We start from the raw sequence: 13,005 nt of genomic DNA, 5'->3' as shown, positions 1-13,005 counted from the left end.
TTTCACTCTGCCACCCAGGCTGCAGTGCACTGGTGTGATCTCGGCTCGCTGCAACCTCCAGCCTCCCGGGTTCAAGCTATTCTCCTGCCTCAGCCTCCATAGTAGCTGGGGTTACAGGCATGCGTCACCACGCTTGGCTAATTTTTTGTGTTTTTAATAGAGATGTGGTTTCACCATGTTGACCATGCTGGTCTAGAACTCCTGACTTCAGGTGATCCACCTGCCTCAACCTCCCAAAGTGCTGGGATTACAGGCATGAGCCACCACGCCCGGCACTTTTCAAGGCAAGGGCTGGTGTCCTTGCTGGCCTCTGGTGGCCTGGGTCACTTGTCTTGACCTGTCCTCCCATGGCAGGGGGCCACTCTGACCTCAGACACACAGTGCAGGGGCTGGCAGAAGTGGAGAGATCACTGCTCACCTTCCCTGCTCGCCCTGCAATTACTCCATTTAATTCGTTTACTCCCTGTCTCTTTCTGTCTCGTGCAGCTTCATTCCACAAGCCCCTCATGAATCTGCCACGGGTGAGTCCTTGCTCCAGTGCTGGGAGTTCAGACAAATCAGAAACAGTCCCTGTCCTTGAGAAAGTGACCACCGTCTGGTGGGAGAGACAGAAGTGATGGATCATGAAGTCACAGAGTCTGTGAGGGAGTGTGGACAGGTGGGGTGCTCTGCAGCCTGGACACAGCCCTCGATGGCACTAGTGAGCTCTGGAGACAGAGAAATGGGGAGGAATTCTGGGTAGAAGGACCTGCCCACACAAAGGCATGGAAGCTGGGACAGCCTGGGGGACTTGAAGGCCAGGCTGGGGAGCTGGATCCCCCACCCTGCTGGGAGCCATCTAAGGTGCTGGAGCAGGGGAGTAACAAGCTCAGCTCATTTTAGACGTTCTTTAAGCAATTCCACAGGAGAAGTTACTCATCTCGATGCAGAGCCTTGTGTTGGAAACAGATGTCACTACTGCCACCTCCACAGAGGGCCTCCTGGCTTTGGAAACAATTCCCGCCCGACAACTCAGATATAATTATGTCTGCAATCCCACCAAAATGCCACTTGATCGTTTCATTTTTGTAGCATGAGGAGGTGGGGAAATGAAGGCATCTGAGCCTGGCCCCTGACATGCAGCCCACCCCACCACCTCCCAGGAGAGGGGAGGACCTGCAGGGCCACAGAGCAGGATGGCAAGAGGAGAACAGTTCTCTCCTATCCCAGGGGTGTCTGACTCCTGGGGCCAGGCCTGCTCAAAGCAGGGGCAGGACAAGATAAGGCAGAGAGATGGGGAGGCCTGGGTCCAAATCTCAGCTCTGTCCCTGCAAGCTGTGTGGCCCAGGACAATGCACCTCCCCTCTCTGGGCTTCAACATCCTCAACTGTAAGATGGAGAGAAAAACAGCACTGGCTAGCAAAGACTGGGCTGCGTGCTGTGGGCCGGGTGCTGTGAGAACTTCAAGATCCAGGCCCGTGAGCGGAGCCATCCTAGCTAGCTCTTCACTCCCCATCTGCCTTGATTTTGTCACCTTCTGAGAGTGAGATTTGTGTTATCTGAGCCTCGGGTTGTAAGGATTAAATGAGGTAATACTTAGAAAGTGCTCAGCACAGGGCCTGACCCAGAGTACTGTGCAGAACAGGATTCAAAATCCCCCATCGTAAAGATAGCAGAGGTGGTAGAGCTGGGATTCGAACTCAGGCCAATGGGACTTGGAGTGCAAGCTCTGACCACCACCACGCCTCTACCACAATGCCTGCCTTACCTCCTCTCAAAGCAGTGGTAGGTGGAACAGGTGCCTATAACCCATCAAAGGGTGGCAGTGACTGGTGTCTGTCGGTCCCAGCCTGGTGACCAGTGCAGCAGCCCTGCCTGACAGATCACATACTGGTCCACCTCACCCTGTGCCCTTCCTCTTGGTGGACAGCTGTCTCGGCCCCAGATCTTGTTCCATCCAGTGTCCCTGACCAGGGTCCCCTTTCAGAACCCCTGGCTTTCTGATCAACCCAGGCCCAGCTGGCACAGCCAGTCATGCCAGGCCCGGCCACTGACAGGTGCTCCCAGATCTAAGCTGCTCCCAGACCCCAGCAGTGGGCTCTACAGTTTGTTTAGCACAGTGGGCTGCCTCCCTGTGGCCCTGGACACACAAACCCCTGGGAGTTCAACACTCACTGGGAGGAGCCACCCAGAAGTCCACTTGCTACCCTCTGCTGCCCCCAACTGGCGGGAAACTGCCCTGCGCAGACACCTCCATCTCTATCTGAACTCACCACCTGACAACTTGGTCTCTGGTCCCCGAGGAGCCCCTCCAGCCCCTCTCCACCTTCTACTGCCAGGGCTGAGCCCTAGAAGTTCAGTCAGGGGTGATGTTGCTTTGGGGCCGTGATGGAGGGGTATGGAAGGGGGAGGGGTCTGCCCAGTTACCTGGGGCTCTGGAGGAAATGTGGGGTGGAAGGGCACCCCACACACAAGCAAGGGGAACAGGTGTGAACACTGGGGAATGTTCCCTTGTGCCAGGCACTGAGCCCGCACAGCCACCCTGTGGGGAGGGGTTCCTGCCCATTTACAGACAGGGAAAGAGAGTGGGGCAACTTGCCTGAGCCATCCCACAGAAGGGAGCAGTGGCCAAGATTTTAATCCCGCTCCATCCCTGGGTCTGGGGGACTATCCCTGGGAGAGGCCAGCACTGTACCCCCAGGACCCTGAGTGGGTGTGAAGAGAGGAAGAAAGGCCCCCACAAAGCATTCCACCTGCCAGTTACTGAACCTGGCAGGAATTGGGGTGGTGGCCTTTACACCTTAATGGGAACCAGTTCATCTGATTCTGTGCTGCCCAACAGGCTTAAGTGCAGGGCTGGGGAAATGAAGTTTGCAGGGATGGCCTACGGATGCATTTGGAAGACCCCAGGGCAGGAAGAGGAGGGGGTACTAAGGCTGGCTTGTTCCCTTCACTTCCATCCTTCCCACTCACTGCCCAAGCCAAGCTGCCACTTGCCAAGGTAAGGCAGGAGATTCCAGGGATCCTTGAAATGGGCTCTTCCCTCTACTCCTGCACAAGGGCATTCTGAGCACAGATGTTTGGGGGTTGGAACAGGCTCCTGAGAACCTACTTAAGAAAAGCAATTTGCTTGTCCCCCCAACCCCATGCTGGATCCCCACCCAGCCTTGCTCTCTGCCCACTGAAGGAGCTCCAGACTCTCCTAGCCTGTTCAAGTATGCTGCACTCCATGTCTGCTCTGGCCTACCTCACCTCCCTTGATGAGGACCTCATACTCCTGTTAATATGGCCTTAGATCCCATCTGCTCTATTCACTGCCATGGATCTCTTGTCACTTCCATTCCAGCTACTTCCTCACATTTCAGCCCCCAAACTGCTCTCATTTCCTGCTGTCATTTGCCCATGCTGTTTCCCATGTCCTGGCCTTTGCCTGGAATGTCCTTTCCCCTTCACCTGCCTGGAAATTACTTCACCAAGTCCCGGCTGACCCTTCTGTATTTCTGCAGGTAGCAACTACGTTTTCATCCTCTTTGTGTCCTCAGTGACCGGCATAGGCCCTGACACATAATTGGTAGTGATGACAAATGTATCGCAAGAAAGAATAAAGAAAGGCAAAAGGAGAGAAGAAAGTAAGTTCGTTCACACCACGGCAAGACTCACAGACCAGAGCTGGGCTCCCACCCCTGCCACCCACCAGCTGTAGACCTGCTGAGGCCAGGCCCTTCTCCTCCCTGAGCCTGGGTTCCTCAACTGTAAAACGGAGCTAATGAAACCGCCTTCCTGTGTATTAATGGGGTGGGGAGACAGCCTCCCAACCCTACCAATACTGCAGCAGTCCCACCTCTGTCCCAGGCCTCAGTCTGGCCTGGTATTGGACTCAGGAGGCTCCAAGACCCCCTGTCCCTAGACTCCTGCCCTGAAGACCATCCCTGCCCCACCCTGGCCACCCTGGACAACTCCTGAGTCCCACTTTCCAACACTCCCTCTGCAGAAAAGGGGGACGCCCCCCGCGGAAGGCAGACACAGACCAAAATGACAGTAATACCTTTTGGGTTTGAATAGCTTAATACCAATCAGGTTCCATGAAGGTCAGGGATGGAGGGGGTGAGGGTGGAGGGGGTGGAGGGGGCAGGGTTTGCTCTCCCACCACCCCGCCCATCTGCTGAATACATGCCGGGTGCTGGGTCAGGAGACTGACTCACAGAGCGGAACTAAGCAAATTCCTCATAATTCAAGGAGAAAACTGGGGAGTCCATGGTGGGACCCCACCCAGGAGTCCAGCACTACCGCCCTGTTACAGCCAGGGCTGCATGGCTGACATCCCTCCGCTGGTTGATGGGCCACAAACATAAATATGTCCCAAGTGAATGACCATCTGAGATGGACCCGCAGCAGCCTGGGCCAGTGGAGGGAGCCCCAGCAAGTATCCTGGGCAAGCCGCTCTTCTGCAGGCCTCAGTTTCCCCATATACCCTGGGACAGATCTGGATCGTCTCATCTGTGAGCCTGGCTGGCTTTTCTGTTCCCCACCCCAACAGCCACTCGGAGCCTCCGTAGCTTGGAAGGGGCACAAATGGGGGGTAGCGAGGCCAACTCTGCAGGGAGCAGAGAATGCCCCCTCCTGGACCTTAAGTCATGCGTTCCTCCTTCAGGCAGCCCCCAGCCCAAACTTCAGGTGCCTCTGCAGTTGGGGCTGGGGCCTGGCGGCCAGGAGGGGGCAGTGTGCAGATGAGTAGGAGGGAGCTGTCGGGAGCTCCAAAGGCAGTTGGACCAAAGAACACCCATTCCCCCCAGGAAATGTGATGGGGGCTGGGAGAAGGGCTCAGCTCAGATGGGGTGGCTGATGTCCAGGTGCTGGGAGGAAAGGACGGGAAGGAGTAAGGGGTGAGGACCACTGGATGTGGGGGAGAAGGACAGAGACCTGGGCTCAACTCCAGGCCCTACCCTAGACATGCTGTGTGACCTCAGGAAAGGACTCTCCCTTCTATGATTCTCAGTCCCTCCTCTGTATAGGGAAGGGTTGAACCAGTTAATTTCCAACAGCCTTTCCATGGTGACATAGGCGGGAGGGTCACCCACTAGCTTGCATGTTTGTGTTCACATGCCTGTTTCTTGTGTTTGTGTGACAGAAAGGTAGTTGAAACATGGCAAGGATGCGGGGAGGCTACAGGAGTGGGAAGAGGGGTGAGCAGCTGGGAAACCTGAGGTCCACAGCCCAGAGGTCTACTGCTACCTCCACTCACGGCCATCATCCACTGTGGTTCTTGTGTCCTGCAGGAGAAAGTCCAAAGGCTTTAGCTCACCCACCAAGGTCTCTCACTCTTCTCTCCAGGCCCTGAACCCATCCAGCACTCTAATCACACAGGGTCATTAGCTTGTTTCTATTCACTTCACTAACTGAAATACTCTTCTCCCTTGGTTCCTGATGAACTCCTATACACCCCTCAAAGCCAAGCCCCAAAAGTCCCTCCTCTAAGAATTCCCTGTCCTTCCTGGCCAGAGATAACTGCTCCTTGTTCTGTCACAGGGTGTGCACAACCAAGCACCCAATAAAAGTGAGTTGTTGAAAGAAACCAAAGACCTGCTCCTAGAAGCATCCGCAATCAACCCAATATTGAGTCTATCTGCAGTTTGTGCCAGCCCCCTGGGCCTTCCCCTCCCTGACACTTCTCCTTCTCCATCTCGCAAAAAATATCCCTGAGACCTAATTTCAGCTAAACCTTCAAACACGAGTCTCCACTTTCAACTTCCCGAGGAGGAATCAATTGGCTGTCAAGTTTCCCAGAGCCTCTGCCACCTCCCACACCCCGGGTCTGCCAGCCATCCTCAAGGTTGATGGGAGGGGTGGGGGCAGAGGAAGGAGGGAGGGAGGAAGGAGAGAGGGAGAAAGGACCCAGCCCGCCAACAGGGAAGGTTGGGGCTGGGGAAGGGGTCAGGCTGAGGAGCTAGTGGGGAGACCAGGAAGAGTCATCAGTTCTTTGCCTCCCAAATCAAACCACAGCTCCTCTGCCATGGAGTGGCAGGAGAGACAGAACAGCACACTGTTGCTGCTAAGGAGCCCAGGGCCTGGGGAAGCTGGGTGGCCACATGCAAAGCCCCTAGACCCAGCCTGACCATTGGTCTATGTGGATCCAGCGCCCCAGCATGCTGCCTGCCACCCTTCCCTCCTTCCCTTCAGGGAGATGCTACTGGCACAGAGCAGACAGATCTGGGTTTGAATCTCAGGAATCTGAGAGCTGATGGCCACAGATGCACAGGAAGCCTCTCTAGTCATCTACTCCCAGGCCCCTTCTCCCATCCTCATTCAAGGCCCCCTATAACCTGCAGAGCACATGCCAGCCTTATAGCACTGTGTGGTCCTGGAGAGTCACTCCCCTACCCTCCAACTCTCCCTAAAGGAGGGAGGGAGTTGTCACAGGTGGGCAGAAAAGTTCCATTCCTGGCCAAGCCACAAAGCTGGTATGAGGCTGTGCAGGGCCTGAAACCTGGGTCAGGGAACTCTCTAGAGCCCATTATCTTAGCTACTGCACCAGAACATTTAAGCACCTATTTATGCCCAAACTGTACGCTACCTTACAAAGTCCATCCCCCACATTTCACAAAAGGGGAAACTGAGGCTCTCCCAGGGTCACAAGGTCTCCAAGAGCCATGGGCGGGACTAGCACTGAGCCTTCAATGTCCTGCAGAGTGGCTGCAGGTCCTTGGCTGACTCACAAAATGAGGAGGCGTGGCATGTGAGGGTGTAAACAACCCAGGCTCCTGAACCACTGTCAGCTGCATGGTGACCTCTGACAAGCCCTTCCCAGGCCTCAGTTTCCATGGAGAAGGTGGACAGGATGAGCCTTGTAGACTTTACATACACCCTGACTCATTGATTCTCCCAAAGAAGCACCCCTGTAAGAAATGCTGACATCCCACCATCTGGGTTTGAAATGGCAGTGAAGGTGGCAGTTATTCCAGTACATCCTGTAGCATCTCCCCTGCCTCCCCGAGGCAAAACCATGTTTCCCGGGTTCCCTCGAGGGTCTACACAGAGCAAAAGTCAGCTGAGCACGTGAGGACGTAGCTTTTGGGAGCCTGTAAGTGAACAAGTGTGTGCTACGGGCTAGGGGAGGGAGGCGGGTGCTTCTGGCCCTGCACAGGGTCTGTGTGAGGGTCTGTCCCCAAGGCCCAGGCCAGGCTCACCTTTGACCTTCCCCCAAACACCTTGTCCTCTGCCTGTACTCCAACCATCCTAGATCTTTACTGATGTTTTACAGCCAAAAATGGAAACCCAATTCAGATGGTAATGATGGATTTCATCCATGAAGCACCCACCATGGGTCAGACCTGGGCGACCACATTCACCAAGTCCACAGTCCAAGCAAAGTCTGTCATTCCACATTTTACTGTCAAGAACACGAGGCTCGGAGAGGCTGAGTGGCTACTGAGATCACATGGGTCATGGAAGAGCTGGGATTTGAACCCAGATCCCCACCTCTGAGTTTTCCAGTCCCCCCGCCAGCTCCCAGCACCCAGCCCAGAAGAGAATCTCGAATCACACCCCTTAAAGACCAACGTGCCCAGAAAAGGACACAAAACATAAATGTCTGGCAGTCCTGACTCAGCAGCTGAGTGACACCAGCTAAAGAATTTCACCTCTGAACCTCAGTTTCCTCACCTGTGAAATGGGCACACTAATAGTGCCTCCCCTCGAGGGTTGCCATGAGAAGTGGGCAAAGCGACCACCTTGAACATGCTCTCCACACTGCAGACCCTAACAGGGCAGGTGGGACTGTGAGTTGAGTCCCAGGTAGCTCGAGGTTCCCCAGGCTGGCTCTGACTCTGACTCTGACTCTGACTGAAGGTGGTTTCTACCCTGAGAGACAGAGCAGAGACACCACTACAGGGAAAATACCAGTCCCAGCTGTCAACTGGAGCTGCAAATTATAACAACTTTAAGGTGTGATCATACCCCTATTACAGCAACTCAGGAAAGGGAAACAGGTGGAAAAATGATGCTGATGGGATTGTGGGAGGGTGTGGGGCAATGGATCCTCCTCCTAGCCTGAGGATGGGTGTGCTTCATGCCCTGGGGTCAGAGAGACCTGGGTTCAAATCTTGGTTCCGCCACTTAGTAGCAGTTGGAGCTTGGGCAGCAAGTGACTTTCTCTCTCGGAACCTGTTTCCTCACCTGGGAAATGGGGTAACCATTTCCGCTGTAGGTCTGTCTCCTGGATGAAGAGAGATCAGGCAGGCTGGGAGTGGTGGCTCACACCCGTAATCCCAGCACTTTGGGAGGCCAAGGTGGGAGGATCACCTGAGGTCAGGAGTTCGAGACCAGCCTGGCCAACACGGGGAAACCCCATCTCTACTAAAAAATACAAAAATAGATGGGTGTGGTGGCGTACTCCTGTAATCCCAGCTACTCGGGGGGCTGAGGTAGGAGAACAGCTTGAACCCGGGAGGCAGAGGTTGCAGCGAGCCAAGATCACACCACTGCACTCCAGCCTAGGCAACAGAGCAAGATTCTGTCTCAAAAAAAACCAAAAACAAACAAACAAAAACAAAACAAAACAAAAGAAACAGATCAGGGATGTAGGACAGTGAGCCCAGTGCCTGGCACACAGTAGGCACTTCATCAATGGAGGCAGCTACTATTACTAATTATTATTAGTCATCGTTCCCTAGGCCCCCCTTGAAGGCCCACCCTGCCTGCTGTGGCCCCAGGGATCCAGAGAGATCAGAACTTGGCCTTCGCTCCAGCTGATAGGAGTGGGGGTCACCCTGGCCCCAGCATCCAGGCGCTCCCTGCAGGCTGGAGACCAGCTTCCTGGGACCCCCTGGCCAAACCCAGGGCCACGACCCTGAATCCTCGCAGCGCAGGCTTCCTCCTCATTGCCCACAGGGTCAACCCCCAGCTGGGGACTCAGAATCACCTCCTGGGGGAAGTTTGTCAAAATGCAGATTGCCAGGCCCTGCCCTGGCCCAGTGGACTGAAATCTTAAAGAAGGACAATAAGCTAGTTTTTAAGGCATTGTTATAACATATCGACAGTGGGGAGAATCAATGGCCCTGGGGAAAGCCCCATCCTTTTGGCCTGGTACTGGAGGTTCCATGTGACCTCCACTCAGCCAGGCTTCCCAGTCTCACCCACCCTGTCCTCCAGATCCCCTCAACTCCAGCTCCACCAAGCATTTCTGCATGCCACAAACACATCAGCCCTTGACCTTATGAGCTCACATTCTCATGCTGACATTAAGTACTAGGAAAGAGAAGAGCAGGCTGCTGTGATGGGGAAAACCAAGAGGGCTTCCTGGAGGTGTGTGGTCAGGAGCTGATATCTAAGCTGATGCCCAAGGGATGAGGAGCCAGCCCTATGGCAAGCAGAGGAAATTTCTAGGGTGCCTCCATACCTTTGCAACTGCTGTTCCCCCTCTCTGGAAGTCTCTCTCCCTCTCTGTCCTTGCCTAGCCATTTTCTATGGATCCTTCAAGATGCAGCTCAAAAGCCAGCTCCCGTGGGACCCCCTCGGGAATTGCCAGTCATTTCCAGCTCCCCTGGAGCCCCTATATGATGCTATCCGGTGACAGCCAGGCCTGCACACTCTCTGTTCTCGCCACCGAGAACCCTCTTTCCTCTGCTCGCACACAGCAGGCATGACAGAAAAACTGATGAGCGAATGAATGGATGAACAACCCATCCAACGTCCACCTGCCCTACAGACCTGAGCTCCCTGGAGAAAGGAATGTGTCTATGTCATCGCTGCGTTTCTGGTGTCTGGGACAGCCCTAGAGAGAAGTACACACAGTAATGCTCCTGAATGAGGGAGCGGAGGGACCCAAAACTCTGGGGGGGTGGTGTGTGTGTGTGTGTACACACAGCAATGCAGAAGGGCGTGAACAGTCAGCCGTTAAGGGTCACTGGGGTCTGTTTCCACAAAGCTGTTTAGGTTTGTAATTTTTAAAAAGTCTGTGTGCTGGTGGGGAGGACTCAGTTCAATAGCTACGATATACAGTCTGTGTTTTGTCGGTTCTAAGCCATCGTCAATTGTAAGATACAGCATCATTTTATGTACCGCCAAGAAAGATTTAAATTATGGTATGCCATGAGAGGTGTTAAAATACATGGAAACAAAAACAGTGTATCTTTTCAGGGTTACAGAAGCACAGTGTGTGTGCGCCCTCAAGGGTACATTTATCCAAACTAACAAGAGCCTCTTCTCTTCCTGGGCCAGCTCAGCGCTGGGCCCCATAGCTTTCAGTGCTGTCTGTCCTCCACCTGCCCCCTCCCTCTCAGGATGGGACCCCCCATGTGGCCCCTGGGGCCAGGGCTGAGCCACGGAGATGGGAGCAGCTGAGGGATCGGATACCTAGAGCAAGGGAGGCCGGATGCTCTCCGGGTCCATGAGGCTCCAGGAAGGGGGGCCGCGGGGTCGCAGAGCAGCACCCCGGGCGAGGTGGTGATGGTGGTGGCAGTGGCGGCGGTGGTGACGCAGAGATAGTTACCGTGACCCGGAACGGCGTGGCGGCCGAGGGCTCCATGCTGGGGCTCTTCTCGGAGAGGCTGCCGGGCAGGCTGCGCCGAGAGCCCGGCCTTTCTTGAGGCGACTCTGCCAATAGAGGAGAAGAGAGAAGTTGAACAAGAACAGCCAAGGCCACACAGCTAGGGCCTCCTGCCACTCCCATCCCAGCCAGGACAACAGACAAACTGACCTCTAGAAAATGATCCAGGCACTATGGAAAAGTCTGGCAGTTTCTCCAAAAAATTAAAAATACAAGTGCCACATGACCCAGCAATTCCACTCCTGGGTATAACCCAAAATAACTGAAAACAAGTACTCAAATACCTGTATGCAAATGTTCACAGCAGCCAAATGATGGAAACCCAAGTGTCCATCAGCAGAAGAATGAACACACACACAGTATTGACATGCAAGGGAACACCATTCTGCTCTAAAAAGGAATGAAGTTCTGATGCAAGCTGTAACATGATGGGACCTTGAAAACATTACGCTGAGAAACCCAAGAGGACATATTTTGTATTATCCCATTTATATGAAATATCTAGAAGAGGCCAATCCGTAGAGACAGTAGATTTGAAGTTAGCAGAGGCTGAAGAGAGAGGGGATCAGGAGTTATGGCTTAATGGTACAGAGTTTCTGTGAAGGGTGATGAAGAGTTTTAGGAATTGGATAGTGGTGATGGTTGCAGAACATTACAAATGGATTTCATGCCACTGAATTGTACACTTAAAACTAGTTAAAATGATAACTTTTATGTTTTATATATTTTATCATACCTTTTTAAAAAGGGGGAAAAAAGGCCTAGCGCTGTGGCTCACTCCTATAATCCCAGCACTTTGGGAGGTTGAGACGGGAGGATCACCTGAGGTCAGGAGTTTGAGACCAGCCTGGCCAACATGGTGAAACCCTGACTCTACTAAAAATACAAAAATTAGCCAGGTGTGGTGTCATGCACCTGTAATTCCAGCTACTAAGGAGGCTGAGGTGGGAGAATCACTTGAACCTGGGAGGCGAAAGTTGCAGTGACCCGAAATCACACCACTGCACTCCAGCCTGGGCAACAGAGTAAGACTCTGTCTCAAAAAAAAAAAAAAAAGCGGGGGAAAGGTTCCCCTAAACCCCTACTCCTTGTAATGTGGTGGGCTCCCTGTCACTGTAGGCATACAAGCAGACAGATAACAGCCATCTCCTGGGATACCACACTTGGGGAGCTTGATGACTTCTCAAGTTTTCTGTTTGTTTTACAGACAAGGTCTCACTCTTTCACTCAGGCTGGAGCGCAGTGATGCAATCATAGCTCACCCAGCCTAGAACTCCTAGGCTCAAGTAATCCTACTGCCTCAGCCTCCTACCAAGTAGCTGGGACCACAGGTGCACCCCACCACACCTACCTAATTTTTTTAAAAAATTGTAGAGATGGGGTCTTCCTTTGTTGCCCAAGCTGGTCTCAAACTCCTGGCCTCAAGCGATCCTCCCACCTTGGCCTCCCAAAGTGCTGGGATTATAGGGCTCAGTCACTGTGTCAGCCCCTATGTTTTTTTAAACATGAGAATCTGTGACTTCTGGCTTCCAGTTCAGACCTTATTTTCCAGAGGCTGTAAACTTCGGAGGCCTACAGAGGCCAGCAGGAAATCCAGAATCCAGGAAAGCAGCCAGCCACTCGGCGCTAACTGGTTAACTGCTACATCACAAGGAGGGGCTCGGGGTAGCCATCGCTTCCATGGTTCAACAGAGGCTGATAATCTGGGTTTTTCAAAATATGAAGTATTCTGATTCTTAAATGGTGACAGCTCATTGAAAACGTTTAGCCACGGCCTGAGCACACCTACATAAAACCTCCTGAGTCTGTCCAACCTGCCAACATGGCCACTTTCCTCACTGGTTCCCCCACAACAGTGTGGCACCAGCTGCCTCTTTGCCATTGCTCCAGAGGTGGCCCCCAACAGAGGACTCTCTTCCTACTACCCTTCCCCAGCCTGGTCCATCCTGCAGTCCCTGGAGGAGGTCCTGGGTGACCCCCTCTACCTCCAGCTCTTGCCTCCCTTTTGGCTCCTATAGCAATAACTAGATCTGAGTCTCCTATCAACGCTCTCATTTGCAGTATGTGTGCATGTGTGAGTGTGTGTGTATGTGTGTGTCTGCAGAACTCCTAACGCCCACGCCTAAGCTGGCTGCCTCTCCACCTCCCAGCACCCTGCATGGAGCCTGGTGCGTGGGGGGTGCCTGGGAAAGACCTGTTGACTCACAAGGGAAAAAAAGGACAGGGCAGAGGTTTCCCTGGTAGGTGTGAACACACAGGGGTGTGGAATGAGACAGGAATGCCCAAACACACTTGCATGTTTATATTCATGCAGATTCTCCAATGTGTACACTCCCAGACCCACCCCAGGTACACATTGAGCAGGGGATGTGTGCACACACACAGGCCAGGTGACGTGGGGTTCACACAAGGAGCAGGCTTTCCAGAAGGCAGAACAGGACGCTGGGGCGCTGTGTGCTTTCCAGGTCATTCCCTCCACACAG

At 53.7% G+C, this 13,005-nt stretch overlaps 1 protein-coding gene across 8 annotated transcripts in view; it reads right to left on the bottom strand.

The window, feature by feature from the left end:
• DAB2IP (DAB2 interacting protein) overlaps positions 1–13,005 on the bottom strand; it is a 216,341-nt gene that overhangs the window by 94,738 nt on the left and 108,598 nt on the right. For 6 of the 8 annotated variants that reach the window (XM_021927191.2, XM_021927193.2, XM_003911286.5 and 3 more), the window contains exon 2: positions 10,466–10,569. In XM_021927191.2, coding sequence (XP_021782883.2) covers positions 10,466–10,569 — 104 coding nt within the window. Of the gene's footprint in view, positions 1–10,329; positions 10,574–13,005 lie in introns of those variants that run through there. The other 2 variants (XM_021927195.2, XM_021927196.2) reach the window with 2 other exon arrangements.

This window comes from Papio anubis, chromosome 13, assembly GCF_008728515.1.
Source record: "Papio anubis isolate 15944 chromosome 13, Panubis1.0, whole genome shotgun sequence".
Classification (NCBI taxonomy): Eukaryota; Metazoa; Chordata; class Mammalia; order Primates; family Cercopithecidae; genus Papio; species Papio anubis.
This window is presented reverse-complemented; position numbering and strand designations above follow the sequence as displayed.